This window comes from Zingiber officinale, chromosome 2A (assembly GCF_018446385.1).
Source record: "Zingiber officinale cultivar Zhangliang chromosome 2A, Zo_v1.1, whole genome shotgun sequence".
NCBI lineage: Eukaryota > Viridiplantae > Streptophyta > Magnoliopsida > Zingiberales > Zingiberaceae > Zingiber > Zingiber officinale.
In genome coordinates this window covers 18486975-18512787 of record NC_055988.1, presented here as the reverse complement: position 1 = coordinate 18512787, position 25813 = coordinate 18486975, and the positions used below count along the sequence as shown (strand labels likewise).

General features: G+C 34.6%; 2 protein-coding genes across 3 annotated transcripts; both read right to left on the bottom strand.

Moving 5' to 3' along the window:
- Positions 1 to 4079: 4079 nt before the first annotated feature.
- Positions 4080 to 19231, bottom strand: LOC122040890 (mitochondrial import receptor subunit TOM40-1-like). The gene is made up of 11 exons (XM_042600372.1): positions 18999 to 19231; positions 15981 to 16062; positions 15818 to 15917; positions 15636 to 15731; positions 15509 to 15559; positions 13952 to 14017; positions 11179 to 11280; positions 10628 to 10696; positions 10466 to 10549; positions 4672 to 4767; positions 4080 to 4550 (listed from the first exon to the last, which is right to left on the bottom strand). Exons 1-11 carry the CDS (start codon positions 19198 to 19200, stop codon positions 4494 to 4496), a joined length of 1005 nt encoding a protein of 334 aa, XP_042456306.1. The 5' UTR covers positions 19201 to 19231; the 3' UTR covers positions 4080 to 4493.
- Positions 19232 to 23630: 4399 nt separating this feature from the next.
- LOC122040889 (F-box protein At5g46170-like) lies at positions 23631 to 25540 on the bottom strand. Of its 2 annotated transcripts, none has more exons than XM_042600371.1 (2): positions 25164 to 25540; positions 23631 to 25075 (listed from the first exon to the last, which is right to left on the bottom strand). In XM_042600371.1, the coding sequence occupies exon 2, from the start codon at positions 24839 to 24841 to the stop codon at positions 23792 to 23794; it is 1050 nt and encodes a 349-aa protein (XP_042456305.1). In that variant the 5' UTR covers positions 24842 to 25075; positions 25164 to 25540; the 3' UTR covers positions 23631 to 23791. The 2 variants fall into 2 exon arrangements, with proteins under 2 accessions (XP_042456305.1, XP_042456304.1); XM_042600370.1 differs by having other exon boundaries at positions 23631 to 24998.
- Between the last annotated feature and the right edge of the window lie 273 nt (positions 25541 to 25813).

The window sequence follows — 25813 nt, the reverse complement described above, 5'->3', positions numbered from 1 at the left end:
TAAGGACTAATAGTCATACTAATAGTCACATGAGAAAGTATATGACACTCATATAACGATCCATGATACTTTCTTATGGCGGGTCATTCAGTATACATTCTCCAATGCATACCCATGTGTCAACTTGATATCTCTATATCCATGACTTGTGAGATCAAGTCATCGAGTTGACCTACATGCTAGTCTTATTACATTAACATTGTCCCTGAATGTTAATACTCGACTAGGAATGATTAAGAGTAGTGTTCCCTATATCATCTCACTATCGGTTCAACTAACCAATTGATATAGGTGAGAACCTACTACTCAAGGACGCTATTATACTTAGTTTATTTGGCACCAATACAAGTAAGTATAATAACCAAAAACAAATACCTTTATTTATATAAGAATATGATACAACAAGTCCATAATACAATCATCAAATGATTGGCTCTAGGGCTCTAACTAACACATCCAAACCTTCGAAATTATTTTAAAATTTAAACATTTCAAATGTGGTTCGGATGCATTGGAAACTGACGCGTGGAAAGTTATATAGTGTTTGGTTAAATGACCGGAATGACTATGAGTATAAGTTTGATGATAAGGTGGAATGTGAATGGAAATGGAATTGAAACTCACCTAGTTATATAGTTTTGGTTGATTTCCATAAATCTAGAAATTATTCTCAAATTATCATTCTCAAACAGACAATCCAAACAATATCTCTAACTATCATTCCATTCCCTCATTCCCAATCCATCAACCAAACACCCACTTATGGTCAGTTTACTTGGGAGAGCGGAAAGTAGAATTAAGGAAAAATTTATGCAGTGGAAAAGTTTCCGCCATTAAAATTTTAAGAGGGAAGAGAAATGCAATCCATCGGTGAATAGTTTTGGAGCCAAAATTGATCATCTCAAAATCGGCCAGAAAATAGCGGAGGAAAAAATAAATGAAGTATGCACCCTTTTTTATTTACAAAATTATACCGTATACCAAAAAAAGATACATGTACCCTTTTTAACTTATAAAATTATAACATGTACCTAAAAAATGATACATGTATCATTTTTTATTTACAAAATTATTATCCATCTTCCTTTATCAAAATAAACAAATATGTAAATGAAAAATTTCTTTTTACTTTTCTTTTCTTTTTCTCCAAGAATAATTTTTCATCATATATTACTTTTCCTTCTACATCCGCACTTTCAAGTAAACAAAACATTAATATTAATGGGAGGGATATAGCAAAAAAAAGTCACTTAAATCAGTTATCCTTTAGTCAATCTCAAAGTATACGTGTGATTTGTAAATTTTTCAAATCTATATGTGGTAAATTTCCATTTATATAATTTTATTTAACTATATATGGTCATCTATATATTTTTAATAATTTGAATTATTTTGAGATGTTATTTTATAAAATGACTACTTTTTACCCACAATTTTATTATGCTAGGATTTTAAAATATTACTTAAAGTATAAAGAATAAATTCATCGAATTATTAAAAAAACATGTCTTATACATATTTTTCAGCCCAAAATATTTTTAATTGAAAATGAATTTTTAAATTATATGGAATATAACCCATTTTTAAAATAAAGCTGAGTTGTCAATTAAGAGGGTATGATTCAAATTATAAGAATATCCAATCATCATTATAACACCCACTACCTTATCAAAAAGTATAGAGTCCGTTGTCACATTATCATTATAACAATATATCTCTTTTACTCATATTCCTTTTAATATTAACGTTCATTATTTATGAGTCCTACAGTATAAAAATTATATCATATTATATAAATATATTTTAAATATATTTTAAAATATTTAAATTATTATTATTATTTTAATCATGCAAGCAGATTTATAATTTTTAATAAATAAAATAAAAAAATAATTTTTTAAAAAAATGCACATGGGGTGGGTCAGCTAGGGGTTGGCCCACCCCACTTTGCTTGAACGCATATAACACTTCTATACAATGATGTTTAACATCACGGGATATTATAACACCCCATTATAACATCATTGTGGTTGCCCTCATCTATATAATTTTAGTTACGTGATTATCATTGTGTACCTGCATTTATCTCCCTCCATATCCGTGGGACCGGCTCTAGGGGGGCCGCTGATGTGACGGTTCCATATTTTTTAGTTACGTGATTATCAAGTAATCACATAACTAAAATTTTAGGAAATAAAACATAATATAATATTATTTAGTTCAATTAAGTAATGTAACAAAAACTTATTTACTTCAAAATTTTAATTTACAGTCTAATTTAATATTTTATTATATTACCTTCCATTACAAAACTAACCATACAAATTATTTTTTAATTTTACTTTTTATTTTATTTTTTTGTTTTTGAACTTTTCATTTTTTTTAACTTTCCTATATATATATCACATTTTTTATTTAGTTTTTATAATTTAAAATGAATTTTTTGTTAGAAAAAAATTATAGATATTTTTGTCCCAAACTATAAATATTAGAGAATATTTTTTGCTAAAAAATTTTGTTAATCTCGGAATGAAGAAAAATATCACTTTTTCGAGATTTTCTAATTCTAGGTTGCATATGCCTTTTTTGACATATTGGACATGGATCATTACTCAGGAATCACCGATTACCTAAACCAAATAGGATTTTCATTGAAAACCTTGGATGGATAACCCCTAGCCAAACACACCCTAAATATAATATAAAACAAAAAAGACAAAAAAAAAATTTGAGTTGAGTAATGTTAATTTGATAAGAAAAAAATAATAAAAAGGATAAATCTAGTTAGCCTCTTTGGCTAGCCCTCGAGTGACCAATCCGACTCCACGAAAATTTTCCACCAGCCACTAGAATAAAAAGGGAAGCGCTTGTGACGGATAACCAAAAAGCCCAACAACCTGAATACCCTACTACTACACCATAACCCTGAGAGTGTTAATTTGATAAACAAGCAACTCCAAGGCGTAAACAATTTTGTTGTCCACGTATGGTTGATGGTTGATGAGTGGTGTTGTCACATATAACTTAAAGATTCATGTTACGTTAGATTTTCTATCTAAAATTTAAATAAAATTTAAAATAAAAAAACTACTTTATTAAATTTAAATATTTACTTTTTATTAAATAATATATCAATTTTCCTCTAATTTATTATATCTTTTTAATTGTTTTCTCTGCCCCCTATACTTGTTTATTATATTATTTATGAAATGACAAAGGTAGAAGGGGAGACTGAGAAATAGATTAAATAATATTTTAATATTTAGACAATGTATTTCATTTTCCAAATTTAAAAAATATACTATTTATAAAATTTAAATTTAGGAAATAGATAGAATAACATATGTAAAAAAAATTATATAAAATATAAATTTTAAAATAAATTTATGTTCAAAGAATTTGATATGGATGTTCTAAGTCCGGAATTTGATCTCCAACGATGAAATGCCCTGCTAGTTGTCTCCCTTCTTTATGCACTATTGTTTGTAGATGAAGATGAAATCCTCGTAAGTTACCTCCTTTGAAGAAGTACGAGACTATCTTAAAGAGACCGACAAAGTGACAGATTCACCTTTTGACACGTTGTAAATAATTTTGTTCACTTATAAATATTAGTAAAAAGGTTTAATTTATAATGATATAGCAAAATCTTAAAGGAGTTAGTGTGTGTAATCCCACACTTGTTATTAATTGACATATTTTAATTGGTGCTTTTTAAATGCCCCCTGATAATTTTACGATTTAATTTAAGTGTGCTTTGTGATTTAATTTGGCATTAAATGTGCATGGACTTGGTGCATATGAAATTAAGTTGCTCAAGGCCAAAGACCTAGATCAAGTGGCGCATGGAAGTAGATGAATCTGGAATTAAGTTGCAGAAGTAAAGGTCATGTAGATACATGCTCAAATTAAAGAGCTTAGCTTAGATCGAGTGCGTTGGAGCACCGTAACTCAAAGAAGAGCTAAATGAGCTTGAGAGCTAGAGACTTCAATCAAGGTGTTGCTTAAATAAGTTACTCAAGGAGTTCATTAAGCTCGGAGCTAAAGACCTTAAGATATGAGAGCCTTGAAAGATCATGTTAAGCAAAATAGGTTAGAAGGTTTCACTCATCAAGCTCTTTGTATTTTGCCCTGTTCCCTCTTGCTTTCGTGTCATTATTTAAGGGAGAAGTGAGGCTCATTAACACATTTTCATGGACTAAAAGGATAAATCTTAGGCTGGTTCCACCAATGATGAACAAAAACATCATGGCCGACTAATGAGCCATTATGTAATGGCAACTGAATCCCTCAGTGATCTGCTGTTAATCGACTCATGAAAAAGGAGAAGATAAAAAATGGAAAATAGAAGAGGACCTCTTCTTCCTATCAGGCTTAGCTGTTCCATTCCATGGATTGGCATATATAAAGCCTGCATGGGAAAACCCTAAAACCTGCCACCAAATCCAACAACCAGGCGGAAGAAGAACCAGGCTACATGTTCTCCGAGTAGCTCACTCTCCGACGGTCAAGCCAAATCCAAATTTGTTATCTTTCTTCGCGTGATCAATCTGCGGCAACAATTAATCCGGTCGGTACAAGGTGACATGCATGTTTGGCAAGATGGAGAAATGGAAATGCAGTTGTTCTGTGTAGTAAGAGAAGTGCGAGGGTAAAGGACAAGCGACACACCTCGGCGGAAAGAAGCAAAGTAACCCCCATGTTAAGCCGCTCCTCTAGAAGGGCACTCACGACACCGTTGGTATCAATTTTCCCCCGTAAACGGCACTGCAGAAAATGAATGGAAGAGCTCAGATATTAATGTTACAAGTTCACAAGGTCAATTGAGATCAACCTTATTATGGCATCTGCATGCTATTCATCATCTGACGTGGGAACAAAATGATAGGTAAGTTTTGCTAGAACCAAAATTTAGAACGAAAAGAGTAACAAGAAAAAGAAAATCTCATACTGATATATCAGGTGACATGATTAAAAAGTATCTATCCGATATATTATTTAAACTCAATATTACTCAGAACCCTTTAGCATGTTACAACACAAGTCAAAATAATGTTATTTTTTAAACTTATGTTCATGCAACAGAATGTCAAAATTATATTATTCCAGACGGAATAATACAGTTTGAGATCTACTTCATTTCCTTCCATGTTAAATTCATCACCGGTACCATATATTGAAATATCAATACAATATCAAATTAATATTATTCCAATCTCAGACCGAAACCAATGTTCTAAATTTCGCCCTAGGCGGCGCCACCTAGGCGTTGTGCGGAGGCAGGCCGCGCCGGAAACCAGCCAGGCAAACGACCTAGGCGGCCCTCGGCGGGCTTCGGCGGCCAACGCGGACTTCGGCGGGCTTAGGAATTTTAGGTACGTTTTTTATCACTAAATCAAATTTGCGAAGGCTAGCGCTTCATCTTCTTTCTTTCATCGCCGACTTACGTCTTCTCGCGGCCTGGAACTTCCGGTGAGTTTTTATTGTTTTCTTGTTCTGTTCATTTTTTTTTTGTTTCTTCGTCGTCGCGGCAACTCTCCGGCAACACCGGACGAGTCGCAGGGCATCAAACGCCACCGGAAGCATCGCCGGACGCGTCCGGCGAAGTATGGCGTTGCTTCCAGCAACGCCGGTAGCATCGCGATGCGCCAAAAGCTTTCCGTGATGTTACCGGCGCCGCTAGAAGTAACGCCGGACTTCGCCAGACCACCGAACTCGTCCGGCGACGCTTCCGGCGGCGCCGGAGGCCTCCCGCGAGGCGTCGATGGCGTCCGGTGGCGTCGCGATGTCGCGGCGTTTTTTTTCGCTATTTTGTATTTATATTTTATTTTATTTAATAATTAATAAATTAAAACAATTCCTAACGGAGATAATTTCAATAATAGGGTAGGGTTCGGTTCATAAAGGCTAATAGGATTCAATAATAATAGATTTAATTTTTTTAATAAATATTATTAAATATTAATTTATATAACAGATTTAAAAAAAATAAAAATCATTATAAATATTTTGAATTATCATTTATCAGATTTAAAAATATAAAAATAAATAAAATTTAAAAAATATAATACATATTATTAATTTATATAAATCGTATTTATAAATTTTATATATTAAAATTTATATTAATCAGATTTATAAATATTAAAATTATATTAAAATTTTAAAAATTCTAATAAATATTATTAATTTATATAAATCAGTTTTAAAAATACGAAAATTAAATTAAACTTTTAAAAATTCCAATAAATATCAATATATTATTAATATATATATAAAAGTAAAATATAAAAAAAATAAAATTTAAAAAAACATAATACATATTAATATATTATTAATTTATATAAATCGTATTTATAAATTTTATATATTATTAATTTATATTAATCAGATTTATAAATATTAAAATTATATTAAAATTTTAAAAATTCTAAAAAATATTATTAATTTATATAAATCAGTTTTAAAAATATGAAAATTAAATTAAATTTTTAAAAATTCCAATAAATATTATTAATTTATATATAAAAGTATAAAACAGATTTAAAAATATAAAAAATATATTTTAAATTTAATTTTTTAAACAAATATCTATTATCTAATAAATTTTATTAGTTAGATTAAGATATAATGATATATAAAAAATATTCTTAGACTTGTTAATGTTATATTTCATTATTTTGTATCGTTTAGTATAGCCGTATAGTAAAAATGTATAATTAAATTTGATTATCATGTTATGTTGTTAACTTGTTAAGTTGTTATATATAATTTTTTCAGGTTATCTGTTATCATAATGGCAAGCAATCCATCTTCGACACCATCTATCACTCAACCCGAATCCGGAATACTTAGAAGAAAGTCAAACGATATCGGATGGGAGTTTGGGATATTGATTGATCCTAAAAATCTCGACAAAATTAAATGCAAGCTACGTGGAAAAACCATGTTAGGAGGAGTGTATAGGTTAAAGGAGCACATTGGAAATATCCCTGGAAATGTATCTAGTTGTCGAAAAGCATCTCAAGAAGATAAAAATAAGTGTAAACAGACTATTTTAGAAGGGAGGAACAGAAAGAAGAACAGAATAATGGAAGAACAAAGTTGTAGAGCAGAGGTGGTTATTTCTCTAGATGAAGAAAAAGGTCTTGAAATTGAAGGGATGGATGGAATTAAGAAACCTCTTCCACTTGGCCCCATGGATAGATATGCATCGGCAATTGCTCCAGAAAATGCAAGCTCCAGTGGAAGTAAAGTGCTTCGCCAAAAAAATATAAATGAGGCACTTTTCAAAGAGAGAACTCAACAAGTTCAACAATATGTTGGGAGATGGGTTTATGAAAATGGAATCTCATTCAATGCTGTTGATAATGATAGCTTCAAGCAACTAATGGAGGCAGCGGGTCAATTTGGACCAAGATTCAAGCCTCCAACTCAATATCAACTTAGGGAGCCACTATTGAAAGCCGAAGTTGAAAGAACAAAACAATTGCTGAAAAAACATGAAGAAGAATAGGCAAAAAATGGATGCTCGATCATGACAGATGCATGGAGTGATAGAAAAAGAAGCATCTTAAATTTGTGTGTTAATTGCAAGGAGAGTACTACATTTTTAGAGTCTAAGGAGTCTTCAGAGGAGGCGCATACAGCTGAACTTATTTTTGAGTATGTTAGCAAGTGTGTTGAACAAGTAGGAGCTCAGAATATTGTTTAGATTGTTACAGACAATGCCACCAACAATATGGCTGTCGCTAAATTGATGAGAGAAAAACGACCCGGGATCTTTTGGAGTTCATGTGCAACTCACACTATTAATCTCATGCTTGAAAGTATTGGCAAACTTCCACGACATAAAAATGTGATTGAGTAATCCAAGGCTTTTACCATTTTCATCTATGCTCACTATAAGACTTTATCATTGATGAGAAGTTTCACAAAGAAGAGAGACATAGTCCGACCAGGAGTTACCAGGTTTGCATCAAATTTCCTCACATTGCAAAGTTTGATTGAAAAAAAGCTAGTTTAAGGGTCATGTTTACAAGTGATATGTGGGAGAAATGTAAATGGTCAAAAACAAACAAAGGAAAATTGGCTTACTCTACAGTGATGAGCATGAGTTTTTGGAATGGTGTGACACTTTATTTGAAAATATTTGTTCCTTTGGTAAGAGTTCTTCGATTGGTAGATGGAGATAGAAAACCATCGATGGGGTTTCTATATGGGGAGCTTCTTCAAGCTAAAGAAGATATCAAGGTGGCTCTGAATAACATAGAATCAAATTATCAGCCTATCATAGTCATTATTGAGTCAAAAATGAAGGATAGACTTGATACATCATTGCATACCGCTATATTTTTGTTGAATCATTATTTTTACTACAAAGATAGTTCGATTGCTCTTTATGAGGAGGTCGCGATGGGGATTTTTGAATGCATGGAAACTTTGCATGCCAATGAGTTAGATCTACAAGATACAATTATTAACAAAGAATTTCCAAAATATAAAAATAAGACTGGGTTATTTGGAAAAACATTGGCAGCAAAAGCATGTGAAAAAAATGATGACACATTTGATCCATGTGCATGGTGGAGTACATACGGTGCTCACACACCTAACTTGCTAAGGGTGGCATTGAGGATACTTTCATTAACTACAAGTTCATCTGGGTGTGAAAGAAATTGGAGTACATTTGAAGGAGTAAGTTTTAAACTTTCAGTCTACTCTTTAATTAAATTAGTTATAATTTTTAACGTCTATACTCTATATTCAGGTACTAACTATAGTATTTACTTTCTCTGTTTTTTTTTAAATTCACACAAAGAAAAGAAATAGGTTGGATGCCAACAGGTTGAACAATCTAGTATTTGTCCAATTTAATGCTAGATTGTTGAACAAACAAAAAAGAGAAAAATAAAGAAATGTTGATGTCCTTCTTGCAAAAGATGCTTCAAATGCACAAGGTTGAATTGTGGATGGTGAGGAAGATGATGAAGTTGAACTAGGTTCCGAGCTCACTTGGCAAATGGTTGATGAAGCAAGTGGAGCAGATGAAAATCTACAACCCCGAAGAAGCTCTAGAGTGAGAGAACTCCATGAAGATGATTTTGAATCCGAAGAAGACGAGGATCACAATAATGATATTGAGTTTATGTCCGATGAAAAACAAGTTATTGAAAATTATGGAGAAGAAGAAACAGAATAAATATGAGTCTATGAGATATTATTAGTTGTGTAATTTTGAACTCATTTTGTTAAGACATGATTTATGTTATTTAACAATTATATTTTGCTTAGTGGTTACTAGTTCACAATGCATTGTAATCTTGAATTGAACTATTGCTACTATTTTCCAATGTTCTACTGTTTACTATATGATTATGATAACTTGCTGCATGCTCTATTGTTTAACTGTTTCTTTTACTCATATTTACTAAGCCTAGTATATTTCCTTTGCACAAAACTATTAGTTTTCTTTTATAGTTTTTCATTTTTTGGTATTGGAAAGTATGTATTTATTTCAGCATACATAGTTAGATCTTCATTGCTATGAAATTGTTTAAGACAACATTTAGATTTGCATATGACATTGTCCACAGTCCACATGAAACAAGGGATACCGAGGAATCCGCCTAGCGGCGCCTAGTCCCCGCCTAGGCGCTGGTCTGCCGCCCGACTAGTGCCTAGCGAATTTTAGAACCTTGACCGAAACTAAGAATTAAGCACAGTTTGAGATTTGGAACTTTGAACAGGATTTTTGAAATATTGAAATATTTTTCTTTTGTCATATAGCTCAGAATTTGACATGAAAACCTATTGTACTTTTTGCTGTTATTGGAAGAACATTGAATCTGTTGTTAATAACCCAATGTTTAAATGCTCATAGCAACAGACATTAGGAACAGAATTCAGCTCTGAAAATTAAAGAACTTTGTCTGTCTTCTGGGGTGAAGCATAATTATTATTCTAAAGTAGGGGCAGACCAATCCAATAGGTCCCACCAATTAGTGGGATGGGGAGGGAGGGGAAAATCCTCTAGGTTTCAAGATTCATACCAAAATCAACCATTTTTGTGCCGCCGCCATTTGGGTTCAGTTACCAGAATCTTACTCTAACTATATGCAAGTCAAATATTGCAATTTTAGCAACTCTTCTTAGTATCAGATATTAGGATTTCTTAAATCATCTTGATTATGTTAGATAAAGTTTTATTTGGTCGCCTTTAACTAGATTTTATATGTTTCTGCTTTATAATTCACATTTCAAATTTACTCTGCTAGTGAAGATCATGTAACAAATAAACATCCACGATACGGCTCATACTCTGATACCTTGGGACAGAATAGTCAACACAAAATGAATAATACCACAATCACTACAACATGACAAAGGAATTCAGCAAGCCATTTTCTACCAAACAACCAGTTCTACACAAAACAAAGTTTGAGTTTATTAAACAATTAATTACCTGACGAAGGATGTAATCATAACCGAATGTTGAAGTAACATCCCTTGACATCTGATTGTACATGAAATCAGATGCAAGACTAACCTGCAAGGTACAGAGATACTGGTAATCTGGTGATACAATAATCTCATGGCAAGCTATTTTGAATGTAAAAGTACTAACCTTCTCAGAAATTTTTTGAACATAACTTAGTCCAACAATTCCAGTGGTGGCAACTTGTGCCGTCGCAACCTGCCCATAACATCTTGTTACTGTAAGCTAAGAATGAAATCTCAGGCGCAGTAATCCAAGTGTCTAGGCATGATTCATATCCCACTAAAATTCATCAGAATGGCATTATCCAAAGAAATATCTTATAGATATTATAAGCTAAGAACGAAATCATAAGATAGAGGCATCAGCTCATGTTCCAAATCCCATTAAAATTCAATGAAATGACTGTGCAAAACAAGAAATAGTATGGCAAAATCTTGGGGCATGATTATACCCTTACTAGAAAACGTAAGTATGTTTTCTGCAAGTTGTATACTACACAACTGGCTACCTAGTCATTTAAAAAAAAAAATGAGTTGGACAACAGGTAACATAACCATGGTAACTGTAAATTACCAAGATAAACATGATAATTTTATGATAAAACAGGTAAGAAATAGATAATTTAGCTAAACATGATCAATAACAGCAGAGAACTCCAGTAGGGAGGGAGAATATACCATCTTATCTGTGTTATATCGAGCAGCAAAACCAATACCAGACTTCCTTTGGTGACCAATCCAAAAGATTTCACCCCCGAGGGACAGATTAGGTGAGACACTCTGCAATGAACAGAAAAGAAAAGGTTAGAAAGTCGTAGACAATAATGTGTAGTAAAACAGTGAATCAAAAAGCTCATCTCATTACATTTTTGGTCCACAGAATCTTGAGATCCCATGTCAAACAACTATTGGAAGTTCTATTTAACAAATTAAATTGGACTGTACAAAATTTAAAATTCTACCTGAAGAAACAACAGCAGCAGTTCTATCAAATTACAAGAATGTTGAAGGTTTCCATCAAGACTAGCAGGAGGATTTCAAATTAGTGATAAACAATGTTTGAATTAAAATTGATGTAAATAAAACTATTGTCTTGTACATCTATCCCTCCATTAGGAATATAATCCCATACTATTACACGCTTCTCCATAAAAACTCTCCTCTTAGCTATATTTGCAACCTTGAGCCTCTTTAAATCCTCGCCAGTTTCTGTTATGCATTTGCATCTCAGATATTAAAGTTGTTCGCTGTCTGTCTTTTGTGTCTCAAATATTATTTTAATGTTGAACACCTAGGCACTCACAAAGGCATCCATCTAGATATTATGCAGTAGGCAACCGTCTACCACCTATCCTCACCTTTTTAAACTTTACTCACCATATAAAAGAAAAAGACTTCTGACCCATATGGTGACCCTTCTCCTATGACTAAAGAGGCTTTAATCGAGCCCCAAAATTAACTGAAAAAGATCTAATGATTTGCACTTGTTAAGAAAAATTTAGTACATCACTAACCATGACCTAAACTCACAATTGTCAAATACTTCATAGTATCTTAAGAGACCAAAAGAGCAAACTAAATTAAATAAATAGATGAAAAATCAAAATTAGGATCCCTTTTGCTACATGATAAATGTTTGGAATAGATCTCTAAAGGCATATTGGTCAGTATCCATTCTTAACTACTTAAGTTTCATGCTCACTTGACTATTTACATCAAATATAGAATTCCATCGACCAGGGCAAATAGTACCGAATAATAATTACTATAGAGTATGGATTGATGTAGCACTACAAGGTTAAAAGTAGGAAATTATGTTCTTGCATTCCTAAGTTTAAGCAATATCATAGATAATCCAAAAAGCCTTCATGTCTACTCCACTATCTCATACTATAAGAAGAAAAAAGTGATTCTAATGTTTATGTATTTAATTTGCATACTCATTTGCACATCACTTAATGACATTAGAGCCTCCATCTTTGTCTATTAGTTTATTCACAATTTGTGCTCATTGAGCCACAATTTTAGCACTCTCATCTTCAGCGCTAGCATTTCAAGACTTGTGGATAAAATTAAGACGGAGAAAGTTTCCTCCTTGTAGTAATTTGCAGCATTTCACTGTTCATTCAAAAGGATGATAATGAAGAGGATGAAGATGAAGCTAATGCTTGGTCTTTCCAAAACGAAAAAGAAGATAACATCCCTTGATAATAGAAAGGCTCAAGCAACTCGTAAAGAGTAAGTTATAAATATAGAAGAATGGTGCATCAAAAAACTAAATAAAAGGTATATTTTTAAAAAATAAAACCAATTCGGTAAAATAGATTGATTCTTCATCTAATTTTAAAGAAATATTTTTTTATACTAATTTTAGCAAATATCTATAACTAGTTTCATAAGATTTGACCGTTATCAAACCTATAAAAGAGGCCTTATCCCACTGTTTCATTTGATCAGTTATAATATTTATATTATGGAAATTATTTCTTCTTTCTTGTGAGATCATAGATTGAGGAATGGAAATCACATCAAATGCCAGTTGATGTACATGGATTTATCCAGCTACAGTGCAAGTTCCTGAGATTGTTGGCCAGGGAACAGGCTTGTATCATGTTACATCACTATCATGGATTGGTTAGCAAATTGAATACTACTTATAAACTAGATATCTCCTTGATTCTGAGTGTTAATGTTAGGGTCATTGGAAGCATCTCCAAAAGGGATTTTGGTACCTCAAGATTGCCCCAAGCAAAGGCCTATTATATTGAAATTGAGGCCACTTTCAGTGTACTCTGAGCAAATTCCCAACAGAAAGCCCTTTGACAAGGAAGGAATTTGATATCGTGGAAAAGTATTAACTTAAAAAAAAATAATGCAATGGATCAGATCAAGCGCAGAGGTTCCAAAATAATAATTACAATAATTAAACTATCATGCAAACTAACTTCATTTAGTCTTCCATTAAAATATAAAAAAATGGTCATTTGTGAAAGAGTTAGTGCAATGTAAGAAGATCAGTACATTCAAGAAGTAGTAGATGGTAGGAAGATCAAGAGATCCTAAAACTATAGTTGCCGTGAGATTTTAGGATCTCTCAAAGCAAGTTGGGAAGTACAGACACAGGTAGAAGGGAACTGCCCAGGTTTTCGATTGATTTAACCTGCTATTTAACAATTCTAATCAGAGAACGAATCCGTAGGGAGATTAAACAAATTTTCTAAAAAAATTTGGAGATTCACCTATTTACTTGTCTCTTTTACTAAGCATGAATAATTACATCAACAAGAAAATTATTTGTTTGGTCTTGCCCATGAGGTGTCTCCACACCAGGGCAGAAGAAATAAGCCTAAACCCCTCCTAATAGTGCTGTTATAAGAAAATTATTTAAACGAACAAAGAAATACAAATTTGTAACAAAAATATAGCATGTCAAAACCTTACCTAATCTCACCTGAATATAATTGGCACCATAGAAGGCATTGTTTCCTAGTTGGAACAGAGACCTGTAATCCTTTCCCTGTAAAACAGCCCCGTAACTCTAAGAAGAAAAGATTTAAAAATAAATTGAAAAAAATGCCATCAACTATAACATCAAAAGTATGGAGTTAAAAATGTGCCAAAAGGAGTGCAGAAAGGAAAGTTTCCAGAGCATCACTCACAGGTACATCACAAGGGCAATGCATTTTCATAAACCATATGCCATATCAAGTGAAATACAATGCATTGTAGAAAACGGCATACTCCAAGTTGTAACAATTATTAAACTTTCATAAATGAGACAATTCAAAAAAATTCAGTTTTCTCTTAGATGGGAAGAAATGAACCATCTCAGACACTAGTGCAGAACAAGCAGCAATAAGTAAAATCTGCCTGAATTTTCACAAAAAAATGGAACTGTGCTCTTGCAATCATTCTTCTATCTCCAACCCTTTCTTAAACTGTTGTTTGTGTATTACTCCTGAATATTTTCCACATCAACCATGATGATTTGTGGATTTGTGTGACAAGATATTTTTTGCTCTTTGGAAATAATTCATCTTGAATGCTAATTTAGGCCTTAAGTTCAATTCACCAATCCCATTATGTCACCATCTCCAGTTCTAATCAGACCAAATTTGTTCTAGTACTTTAGGTATTGAACTTAAAATACAAATACCACAACTAGAATTTACCATTCATACAAAAACCAACTATCCAGTACCTATTGACAAAAATTTGTTCTTTACTCCAGTAGAGATACCTAGTATAGCTCATGTTGTTTCAATCGGATGTAAAAACACTTTAAGTCTAGCCCTTGCCAGCCCATATTAGTACAACCTTTAAAATCTTTAGCCTCTTACTAGAAAGACAAACAAGATGTTCAACAAAAAAAATTATTCTAGGCGAGCTTTTAGGTAGTTGCTAGTGGGACAGAAGGTTTCATGTTTAGCAACCTATCAATATCCTCCTTGTTGAGTATTTCACTAGTCACCCCTTGGTGGAAGTAGGATGGAAAAGAATTACTGAGATAAAGGAACATAAATATAATTTTTCCACGATTTGCATGGATTAAATGTATCTGAGAGAGATGAAATAGAGAAGGAATTAATTCAATCTAATTTTTCCAAAGCCAACAATTCTCATATCTACCCAATTGGAAGGAAATGAAGTGAAAAGATTTGAAAACTTTTTTTTTGCCTTTTTGCCAAAGATAGGAATGGTGAAATTTAATTACCCATCAAGCAATAAAAATAAAAAAATAATTCCCCATCCAAGAAAACACTATAAAAGGAAATTAAAATTGACTCTGACTCTTCTTTTAAATTCACTTAAATGAGTTCCTTTGGTCCTTCCTCTCTCTCATAATTCCTTCTCTCCGTGTAAACAGACTAAAGAAAGAACTATTTGAGTCACATTCATCTGATGCAATTTTGAACAGACATATAGCCAGGGCAACATTTTGAAGCGAATTTACAATAGATAAAACAAATAAACTGATAAATTCATTAAACTTTTAGAAGAAACTTACCTTGTAATCAAATTGAAACATTCCTTGGGAAAAATGTGGTTCATTTGTCAGCTGTCAATATAGCATAAACAGATATTTAATGATAATGGCATAATACTTTAGGGCAGTAAGCATTTAACATTCAGACCTGAGCATGTATCTTCAAAGCGAGATTATCAGTTAGATCACATCTGACGCGTGCATTCATCCTTCCATCAGTCAATACCCTTCCAATAAGCATTAACTATATTGTGCCATCAAAGATTTGATTAGGATACATCTATGTGTAAAATGCAGATTTTCAATTTAAAATAGTAAAAGAATATGAACCTTTGGATCCAGAAAATTTGCACCAAATTCATAGTGTGCGGAAGGAACTTTAATAACATCAGATGACTGCGAAGGAACCTCCGTGGATCCCATGATAACACTACGCAAATTTTGCAAGTAAATGCATAGTCAAGGCTGACAAATTGAAGCCACCAATACATACCTGTGACTGAGAGCAAATCTCTGGTTTAGCATTTTCATAAAATCAAAACGCAATCCTTCAAAGAGCTCTGGCTTCAAGGACACTGAATACCAATTAAAAATTAAATGAGAAACAAAAGCGAAATAATCTTCACCAAATCACAATTGAAATTTACAGATCTGTAGGTTCAATTTTAGTCTCTTCAAACAAAATTTAAAGGACCTTCATTTATCTTTTCAAGAGAAATATATGCAAATGCAGCTTAGAAATGTTTACTTTGCATCGCGACCGAGGTTGTTCATGAGAGAGGAATTAGCTTTGAAAATTATAATGACCCTGTCCCTGTTCTAGTTGTATATTGTTTCTTTATAGTTACATCATACCAAATCATCACAAATCGTTGTCTGAAGAGAATTACTGTAACAAAAAATGTATAAATAAATAGCAGGTCAAGTTGTATCGATATATGTTATCAAATTTCAATGCTTAATTTGGTTGGACCAATAAGTACCCATTATACATACAAGTTGATCCCAATTCTTTAGCTTTTATGAAAGGAAAATAATGGATTCCGAAAGGTTGATGAGAATGAAAAAGTAAAAAGGTGTTTTTCTGTTTATAATTAGCAAGATAACTTCTTGCCTCAGAAAAATGAGAAGCAGACCAACCATCAGATCCAATGACCACCTAAGCAAACCTAATGTGTCAATCTATGGCACAGATAAGATTTATACACATGTATATCTCACATTGTTTGTACTCAACCAATGAAGTTTTAGTAAAAAATGACAGTCAATAGAATGAAACTTCTGCATTGTGAAAAAAGAAGGTCAATATCCCCCATGCTGCCCGTGTAAGAAAAATGACTATTTCCATAACTTAGCTCATGGTTGTACAAATCAGAAGGCTTAGGACTCACTAAAACCACGATAACTAGCATTGTAGCAAAGAGTCAATAGAAGCCATAGTTCTGGTTAATCTTCCGAACAAATAGTTAGAAACTTGACTGTCGAAGTAACCAAGATAGAAGAACAAATAAGCACTCGGACCAAAAACGCAGAGAAACATCTTCATATGATGACAACAAAAAAAACATGGAGATAAAGATTATAATTCAGAATAGTGAAGATTGGTTTCAGTCAAGGCAGAATTATCATAGAAATAGTGAAGAAACAAGTATTGAACACTCTTCACCGACCCATGATAACAAAATTAGGAAGGGTATGAGCACACACATGCACAGATAATAATGCTAGTAAAGTTACAATTTAGCATTCACATAGCAGACTATATGGTAACATTCTAGAAAAGTAGTGATGCACAGGGGCGTAGCCAGGATTTTCGATTAGGAGGGGCAATTTTCAAAAATTCATGAAACGAGGAAGGAATAACTTACAACTCTTGGAAGATCATTAATTTTGAGAAAAATAGAGAAGATAAAATAGAGAGGAAGAAGTAAAAAATGGAGAACTCTACTTTCTTTGTTAGCAACCTTAACTAGTTTTGGTGAGCTCGGCAATAATACAAAGAGAGCAAGGTAAGACAAGACATGACTATTTTGTCATGCCGATAAAATCCTAAAAAATACCAGAAGAGGAAGAAGATAGGGGGGTTGATGGCTGCTTGATCTTGTTGCTAGAATAGGGCAGCAACTGATGTTACATTTCTTTCTTGCTGGAGAAGAGAAAGGAGAAGAAAAAAGCTCTTGTGTTTTAGAAGAGGAGAGGAAAAAATTGTAGGTTTTCTAATGTTGGAGAAGAGAAGGAGAAGAAGCAAACGAGGAAGAAGAGGAAAAAAAATAAAAGAGAGGAATGGGTGAAGGGGTGACGTACGGTACAGTTAGGATGTAACATGTATAGGGAGAAAAGAGAGAAAAAAAATGAAATGTTTCGTCCAAAATATCCTAATTCTTTTTAAATCGTTTGAACTCGTTTAAACATTAAACTTGGTTCGGACATAACTCAACTTCAAATCAATTACAATTTGAACCAACATAATACTTATCTCCATATCTACTTGTTGAATTTAGTTCAAACTCGATTCAATTTTAATTTAGCTTCCTTACTTTGTGCCCTACAATTTAGTTCATCCGTTTATTATTATATATTTTATTTTTAAAATTTAATACTTAACATTTCAAATCGTGATATTTCCTGGTAGAAATGGTACCAATAGATAACTTAGATCATGAACTTTCCAAATATATGATCAATTTTAATTTTCGACATTGAATGATGATGAATTAACTACTCAAAAGTGATTTTATATATATATATATATATTATTTTTTAATAAAATGTGAGAGGGGGCGGTCGCACCCCCTCTCCTTAAGGTGGCTACGCCCCTGGTGATGCACATTCCAGAAGTCCAAAAACTTTGGCAATCTACAAACACCGTAATATGTATCTTTCAAATGTCCAACTAATTGCTCAGAAGAACCATGTGATATAGCAGGCTCAATCCTTTGAGCTAGCAGAAGACCCACATAACTCAAACAAAAACGAAACTTTATATAGCATCACACACAATCACCCAAGATTTTATTAAGTGCACATCCAAGGAAAGCATCAAAAGAAATTTTACGTTGCTAATGAAGAGTTAAAATACACATACAAGATCATTTGTGAAACAAAGTTGTCCTTCCAAGAGAGATTTTTTAAGAAATAATAGCTCCCCCTGAGTTGCTAGAGGGGAACCACAAGATTACACATCAGTCACGTAAAAGGAACACAGATACGAATTAGCCTATGCAATCAATTGATTCTTACTTTGTATAGTAAGGCAATGTAGTAGGTCAGGTTGTTATATAAATTATTTTTGAAGTCAACCAAGGAGTATATCGCAATGGATCGGTTTCGTAGACTATTTTCTCTTTCACACGCAACAAAACCAAACAAAGACACACTTTGGCAACTTTGCACATGCATGAAGCTCCGTGAGTTCACTTAAATTTCATCGAAAGATACACGTGTGCGAATCAAAACAACCTGGAAATCGAGAATGGCGAGCCAGCACACCAAATATCGAGAATGAACTCACTCAAAGCCTCACGCTGGAGCTCCTCGTAGGGAACAGGGCAGGGTAGATCGAGCCAGTCGACCTTCGCTGGCGCACCTTTGCCGTCGCCATTTTCCTTCGTATTCTGAGGAAGAAGATGAGCGAACCCAACGGGGGGCGTCGGAGGAGGAGCGACGGGCGCAGGAGACGGCGGGGCGGCGGCATGGCTGGCGGAGGATCCCATTTCGCGAGAGGAGGGGAGCGGCAGGGTTTTAGGGCTAAATAGGAAGCCGCGATCACTGACACCTCACCGTTCAAGTGAGCACGTGGTTGGTTGGTGCCCGAGCTTCCCACGTGTTCGTGAGCTTTTAGGATAATCGGAACCCAAACTTATAAATCCAACTTTATTATACAATTTTATTATAGGATATAATGTATCATATCACATATTATTATTATCATCTGCCTACTATTATTATTATTATTATTATTATTATTATTATTATTATTATTAGTTAGTAATCGTCCATAATTTACTTCTGATACTATAATGAATTATCTGAGATGCTAGAGGCATATTTATCTTTTTATTATCATTACCATCTCCCTATTAATTCTTGGACAAATTAATAAAAAGATTGGGAGACAAATATAATCATCTTTTACCACTATAATACATCATATCACTGCCAAAGAAAAACCCCATAATTTTTATAAACTTCTCCTCATTCAAATTTAAAATTATCGAGAATTCAGTTGTTGAATTTTGTTTTTAATTTGTTAGGATAAAATGTGTAGTGATTTATCTAGATACCAACTATATTTTACAGTTTGAGTTGGACAATATTAATTATTACTCATAATTTTTTTAGTCACCTCCAAGACAATCATGTAATGGTTAGGTTTTCCAACATATAACTAAATAATCTAATCTCTGAATCTCAATTGTGGCATACTGTAAGGTATTTTTCCTCTAGTGACAAGTAGAGTTAAGAATATTAGTTGTCTGAATGTATCTCTATAAGCACTTCTTGATTTATCCTAGTTGCTAGTGTGAAACTTTCTATAGCCGAATCGGTCACTCTTAGGATTAATCGGTTCGAACTGGATACCCAGTACTAACTAAATAAATAAATAATAATGATGATGCAGTGATAAGGGGGCCCATAAAATGTGGGTCAAGGATGAAAATAACAGTTGACATGGAAGTCAAAGTCAAGACGATCAACACCATGGAACTAACAAGCTCACCAAAAGTGGGCTGAGCGGAGGCCGACTTCAGCTGCCAATTGGGGGGTTGACTTTAGTTGTCAATCGGTCAGGAAGCTCATCAAAATAGAACACTCTCCCCAACGGATCATATAGAAAGAACATTAGATGACACACAACTGACTAAGCAAGTATCAGGTCGACCGGACCTTATGTCCAGTCGGATTAGAGACAATTGGCGGAACCAAATTACAATGAAAAAGAGCAGCTGAGATCGACCGTGCAGAGAGTCCCGGCCGAGCGACTACCCCACTCGATCAAACAATGGAGCCTCCCCATATCTCATAATATCCCTTTGAGAGATAATGCCATTGACAACAGGGCATGGTCAATATGTAAATAATACAACGGAAGTTTTTACGATCATGTCAAGGATTTGTATGTCCTATTAAGGTATAGTATCAAAGATACTTTTCTGATATATCTTTTTATAGGATATGTGGGAAAATATGTCCGTGTTTAAAGGAACGTGTGCACGTCACCTATGATAATACTATATATATAAAAAGGTCAATGCACCAATGAAGATATGAATTTAAATTATTTTTACATAATTTTAATTTAAATCGACTGTCCAATAACTTAAACTGGAATTATAGTTCTTATCGAAGAAGTCGAGTTCGAATTTATTTCGAATAATTAAAACTATTTATATTTTCAAATAATTTTAAATATCACATATATTTTTAAAATTTAAACTTAAATATTAATATTTTTATATTATTCAATTCATTTACAACAGTAAACTAGAAGCGACAAGAAATGTTTGACTTGCTTGCTCATTTGCCCGCTCAAATCAACATGACTAACTCAATTGGTTCATCTTATCGGATCAGTTCAGTCAACCTTCGTGTCAAGCTTGCCCTGTCTAGCTCAAATATTTTAGTCAATTTGATCAAAATGCCCGGCATTAGTAATATATCCTTATTTATTGATGGTAAAAATATAAAGTCATCATCTTAACTATCCTTTAAAGTCGACCTCATATGTTTTGAAATGGGATAAATCGGAAATCAAATCATGTCTCACTCATCGTAAGTATTATCCATTATAATATGATTATTAGTTATGTCTTACCATATGTATTAATGATGGATAGTTATTCATAATTTATCTTTTTCATATTAAATTAAAAACATATTGACAGGGGCTATGAAATCGAACGAATTATCTTTTACAACATGATTAACATATTGACTCATTTATCTCATTCAACCCAACTAGTATGATCAACTCAATCAACTAATTCAATCCATTTGCACCGATTAAAAACTTTCTTAGATTATAAAAATTCAATATTTGATAAAAAAAAAAAACAAGCATCGTTTAAAAGGTTATAATAGAAAGTGACCTCTAAATTAATCTGAATTTACAATTCGATCCTGTCCGAAAATCGAAGAGACAGAAAGTTGGGATGTGATACTCAAGTTGACCTCCTGTGGACTTTGCATGGACCTGCAATACAGATCACGTCAGTGCCGAGCCAGGGAAAGGGTCCCCGACGTTGATCCTCCGACGCTCAAGTCAGTCACCGACGATGAAAAATAAAGCGGAGCAACAAGAAGATGGTAGCACAAACAGTGAATATCGCATACCTCCGTCGATTCTTGGACCTCCCCTTTATATAGAGTTTCGGTAGTACGTGTGCACGCTTCCCAAGGTGAGCACGTTTCTCAAAGCTTCCTCTGAAAAAACTTGTCAGTAAAGTGTTCCTGACACAGTACCTTAATGAACATATCTCTGAAGTGACAGTGCAAGTTTCCGTCGTACGATCTTCTGGCATTCCATACTCGGTGTCAACGACACCAACTCCTAAAAGGATATCATTGAATATTATCAAGAGTGTATTGCTAGGCCGAGCGGATTGGTCGCTCGGCCTGAATTCCGCTGCCCTAGTGCCCCGTCTGGTCAACCAGAACCTCGTTGTTCCTCAGTGTGTCTGCTCGATTGAAGGTCCACTTTGTTATTGCTAAAGCCTGCTGTCAGACCGAGCAAGGTAGCCGCTCGGCCGAAGCCTGTTACCAGGCCGAGCGGGGTAGCCGCTTAGCCAAAGTTGAAGTCTGCACATCAAGCTCTGTTGTCTGGCCGAGTGGGGTAGCCGCTCGGCTCGGCTTCTGCACATTGTCTCCCTTGAGCGTCGGTTGTTTGATTGCTCCCTGTGTCAAAGGCGACAGTAGGTCGGAGCCTTCTCCCTGGTCGGGGCATACTTCGCCCGACTGACCGATGTCATCTACGTATTGACCGTCTTGACTTTGACCTCCGTCGTGACAGCGAGATGGGGCCCTTCATCATCACCGCATCACAATTAATTTCTATAATTGTTTTTAAAAAATTATAAGCTCTGAATTCTATTGAAATTTAATTAATCCGTTAAATTTAATTGAAAACACATTAACTTTTTAATTTTTTAATATAACCTTTTTTTTTAGTTTAAATAATGAACATTTAATTATTCAACTGATTTTAACATGTTCGAGTTTCATATCTTTTGTAGGACTCGAATCGACTAACATTAACTTTATTTTTTTCATAATTCAAGTATCCAAGTTTTGTCCAATTAATTTGGGAGGTAGAAGGTCTTCTCCCATGCACCTATTGTGTAAATCCATAGCAACTTATGAATATTTAGAGGCCGATCTACAAAATATTCGTTCCTACAACTTTGATGTAAGCCCATAATCTTGATATAGATAAGATAGGTAACTCACAATTATCAAAAATAAGCCCATAACCTTGCGTATGTATAAGTTGTACTTCAGATTTACTCGGTAAGTGTTGTTTTCGAATTGAATTTCATTGCATAAATCATTCATACTCGCGTGTATGCCCTCGTAATACAACTACACTAGATGAATACTTACTCTATCCAAAGAAAAACAAATGGCTGATTTGATTAGTGCACACTCACAACTCTGGCACAAGTGACAAGTCGCATTACTGAAACCAGATCAAGCTTTTCTGTCCAAAGATCTTTAAAATTGTCAAACACAGCTCCACAATGCGAAGAAGAGAAAATGGTTATCTATCTATCAGGTATGAAATGATCTACAAGTTTTCATGTGTAGAAAATGAACACCCTCTAAATCATCACAACAGAAACAGCATTGTTCAGCTTCATGTCTAACAATATCATAAATTTTGCAAATTGTTCAAACTACAAGCTATCAGATAATTGGTGAGCCATATGTTTTCTCAGCAAGAACTAAACAACTATGCAGACCACAAACTGAGGAATAAGAGAAGATAAACTTAGTCTGGCAAACCGGAAAGAGCAACAGGCTCCAAGAAAATGAAGGTTTTTGGGGAAGTCAAAACCAGGACAACAACAATTTTCATGTAACAAAGACAACCACTTCTTCACTAGAGTACCCAACTCAACTCAATATGCCAATGTATTTGTATGACTTGATGACAATTCACACCTGATAATCGATCGATATTACGTGCTAAGCTGCAGAACCGGATGTTCTTAGTGTACGAAAATGTTCTAACAGAGGAGCGACATATCATTCCAGTAGAACTAGTGCAAGCCATAGAAAGATAAGCAAGCAAAGAGATAAAATTGTCTAAAAACCATTCATCTCCAACAAGTATGTTCGCCTCTTCGCTAATGCCTTAACAGCAGCTTGAAACGGCCCATCGAACGCGCCACAGCTTAATGCCTCCATTTCCCTCTTGCTACTACTATAGCCACAGCTAGTGCCCTCTCCAACAGGCTTGATGACAATGAGTGTAGCTCCCTGCACCCCCATTCTCTCACGAAGCTCCAAGTATGGAGCATATCTTAGCTTCATTTTTGTTGCCGGTACCTGAGTCCTATTCGATGATGCTGAGGGTGCTAATTGCTTCTCTCTGAACTCTTTCAGCTGCTCCACTCCCATGGTCAATGTTCCCTGACCATCCGCGTCTGTCAACACCAAGCTTCTCAATGTTGTGTGCTCCTTGACTATCTGATGGAGAAGATAATGCCTTGTCGACGCAGCGAGCAACGAGCTGATAGCCCAAATGACACGTAGCTTTAACCCTCCATTCGTATAGAAGGACTCTGGAAGGCTCCCATTGTCTTCTTCCACTGACCCTTGCAAATTCACTGAGCTAGTAGATTCATGTTCAATCCTAGTTCCACCCAATACCACACAGTTCTGAAGGGTGCTCCCAAACTCGGCTCTCCACTTCAAGAAGACCCCATCCTCCTTTCCAACATCACCGGCAGGTAGTTCGATCCTCAGGTTGTGCACTTGAGTGAAATTCTTGAGGACTCGAGAAGGGGAATGATGGGAGACTTGTGGGAAAAGAGGTTTATTTCTACCATTGGTGCTCAGAAGGTGATGAAATGGTCTGAGGATGGTGAGTAGTATGAGCTTTAACAGATGGGCAAAGATGTTGCTTGGTTTAGGTGAAGAAAGGCTTGCAAAATCACAGTCACCATCAACAGGCACTACTCGATCTATTTTGACAAACAGATCGTGAACAAGGGGAACGAGGGAGTTGAAGCGCTTAGACACAGCCGAGCAGCGGCCAAGGGAACGGGCATCGGCGAGCTTGTTGAAGATGAGAAGGAGCAACGAGTCAGGAATTTGGTCAAAATAGTCCTGAACTCGGGATTTGGTCTGCATTTCCCTTGATGCCAAGATCTACTTGTTGTCTAACTTCCTTCAGCTGAAATGCCAAGGATTTAGTGACGAAGATCGCAAGGAGGGATCTTCTTCCTGGACGATATCATGCATAATCCCACGAGATGTCGGAAACCACCCAAACTATTCGGCCGATGGCCTGCATAAAAACAAAATGATGCCCATGAACAGTGTCGCCTTCAAATACGCCAACAGAGACGATTGCAATTATGAATCCTATCGAAGAGCACCGCATCAAACAACGCAATCCTGCTTGGATAAAATGAGCAGAAGGAAAAAAAACTCAATTTTGAGAAGTAATTACCTCGGACTTGGGCGACCTCAGAAGCTCCCTAATCTGGACAAATTAAAATCCAATCTTTCACTGGAAAACCAAGAAAAGAAAAGGCAAGGGAATCCTGTTGCATGCCTGAAGGGAGATGAGGTCTCGGCTGAGTAGAAGGCGGGCACTGGGGCGGGCAGAATTCCACCGCGCCGGCGTGGGTCGGAGAAGAAGGGTTGGCCTCTGGTAGCGGACTTGTGCGCATGAGCTGAGAAGAGAGGCGCGAGGACAAGAGAAGCGCTTATGCGACTGGGGCGGCGGTGAGGGAGGAGGCCGAGCTGACACTGACCGGAGCGGGAGAGCGCAATTTCCCCCTTCGCCGGAGATGCGTTTTTATAGAGGGACGGACAAACTTTCAGGACAACTTTCTCATTTAGATAATCACTTTATTTATATACCAGTCATCCGCCACCATACTTTTTATATATATATACACATAAATACACATAAATTAATACGCTAAATTTATAAATTAAATTAGATAAAAATACATTAGACCCGTATAGTAATATAATATAAGAGTGATACAGTAATATAATAAAGGATGATACTTAAAAATTTCAACATTAATTACTATAATAAAATTTTTCTCGTAAAAAATTAATTTAATATTACATTTGATTTTAATTAAA

Coding starts and splice junctions, on each gene's coding strand:
- LOC122040890 (XM_042600372.1), bottom strand. CDS start 19,200: ATGGGATCCTCCGCCAGCCATGCCGCCGCCCCGCCGTCTCCTGCGCCC. Junction 15,918..15,980: donor AGATTTGCTCTCAGTCACAG/GTATGTATTGGT, acceptor AAATTTGCGTAG/TGTTATCATGGGATCCACGG. Junction 4,551..4,671: donor CTTTGCTTCTTTCCGCCGAG/GTGTGTCGCTTG, acceptor TTGTTGCCGCAG/ATTGATCACGCGAAGAAAGA.
- LOC122040889 (XM_042600371.1), bottom strand. CDS start 24,841: ATGCAGACCAAATCCCGAGTTCAGGACTATTTTGACCAAATTCCTGAC.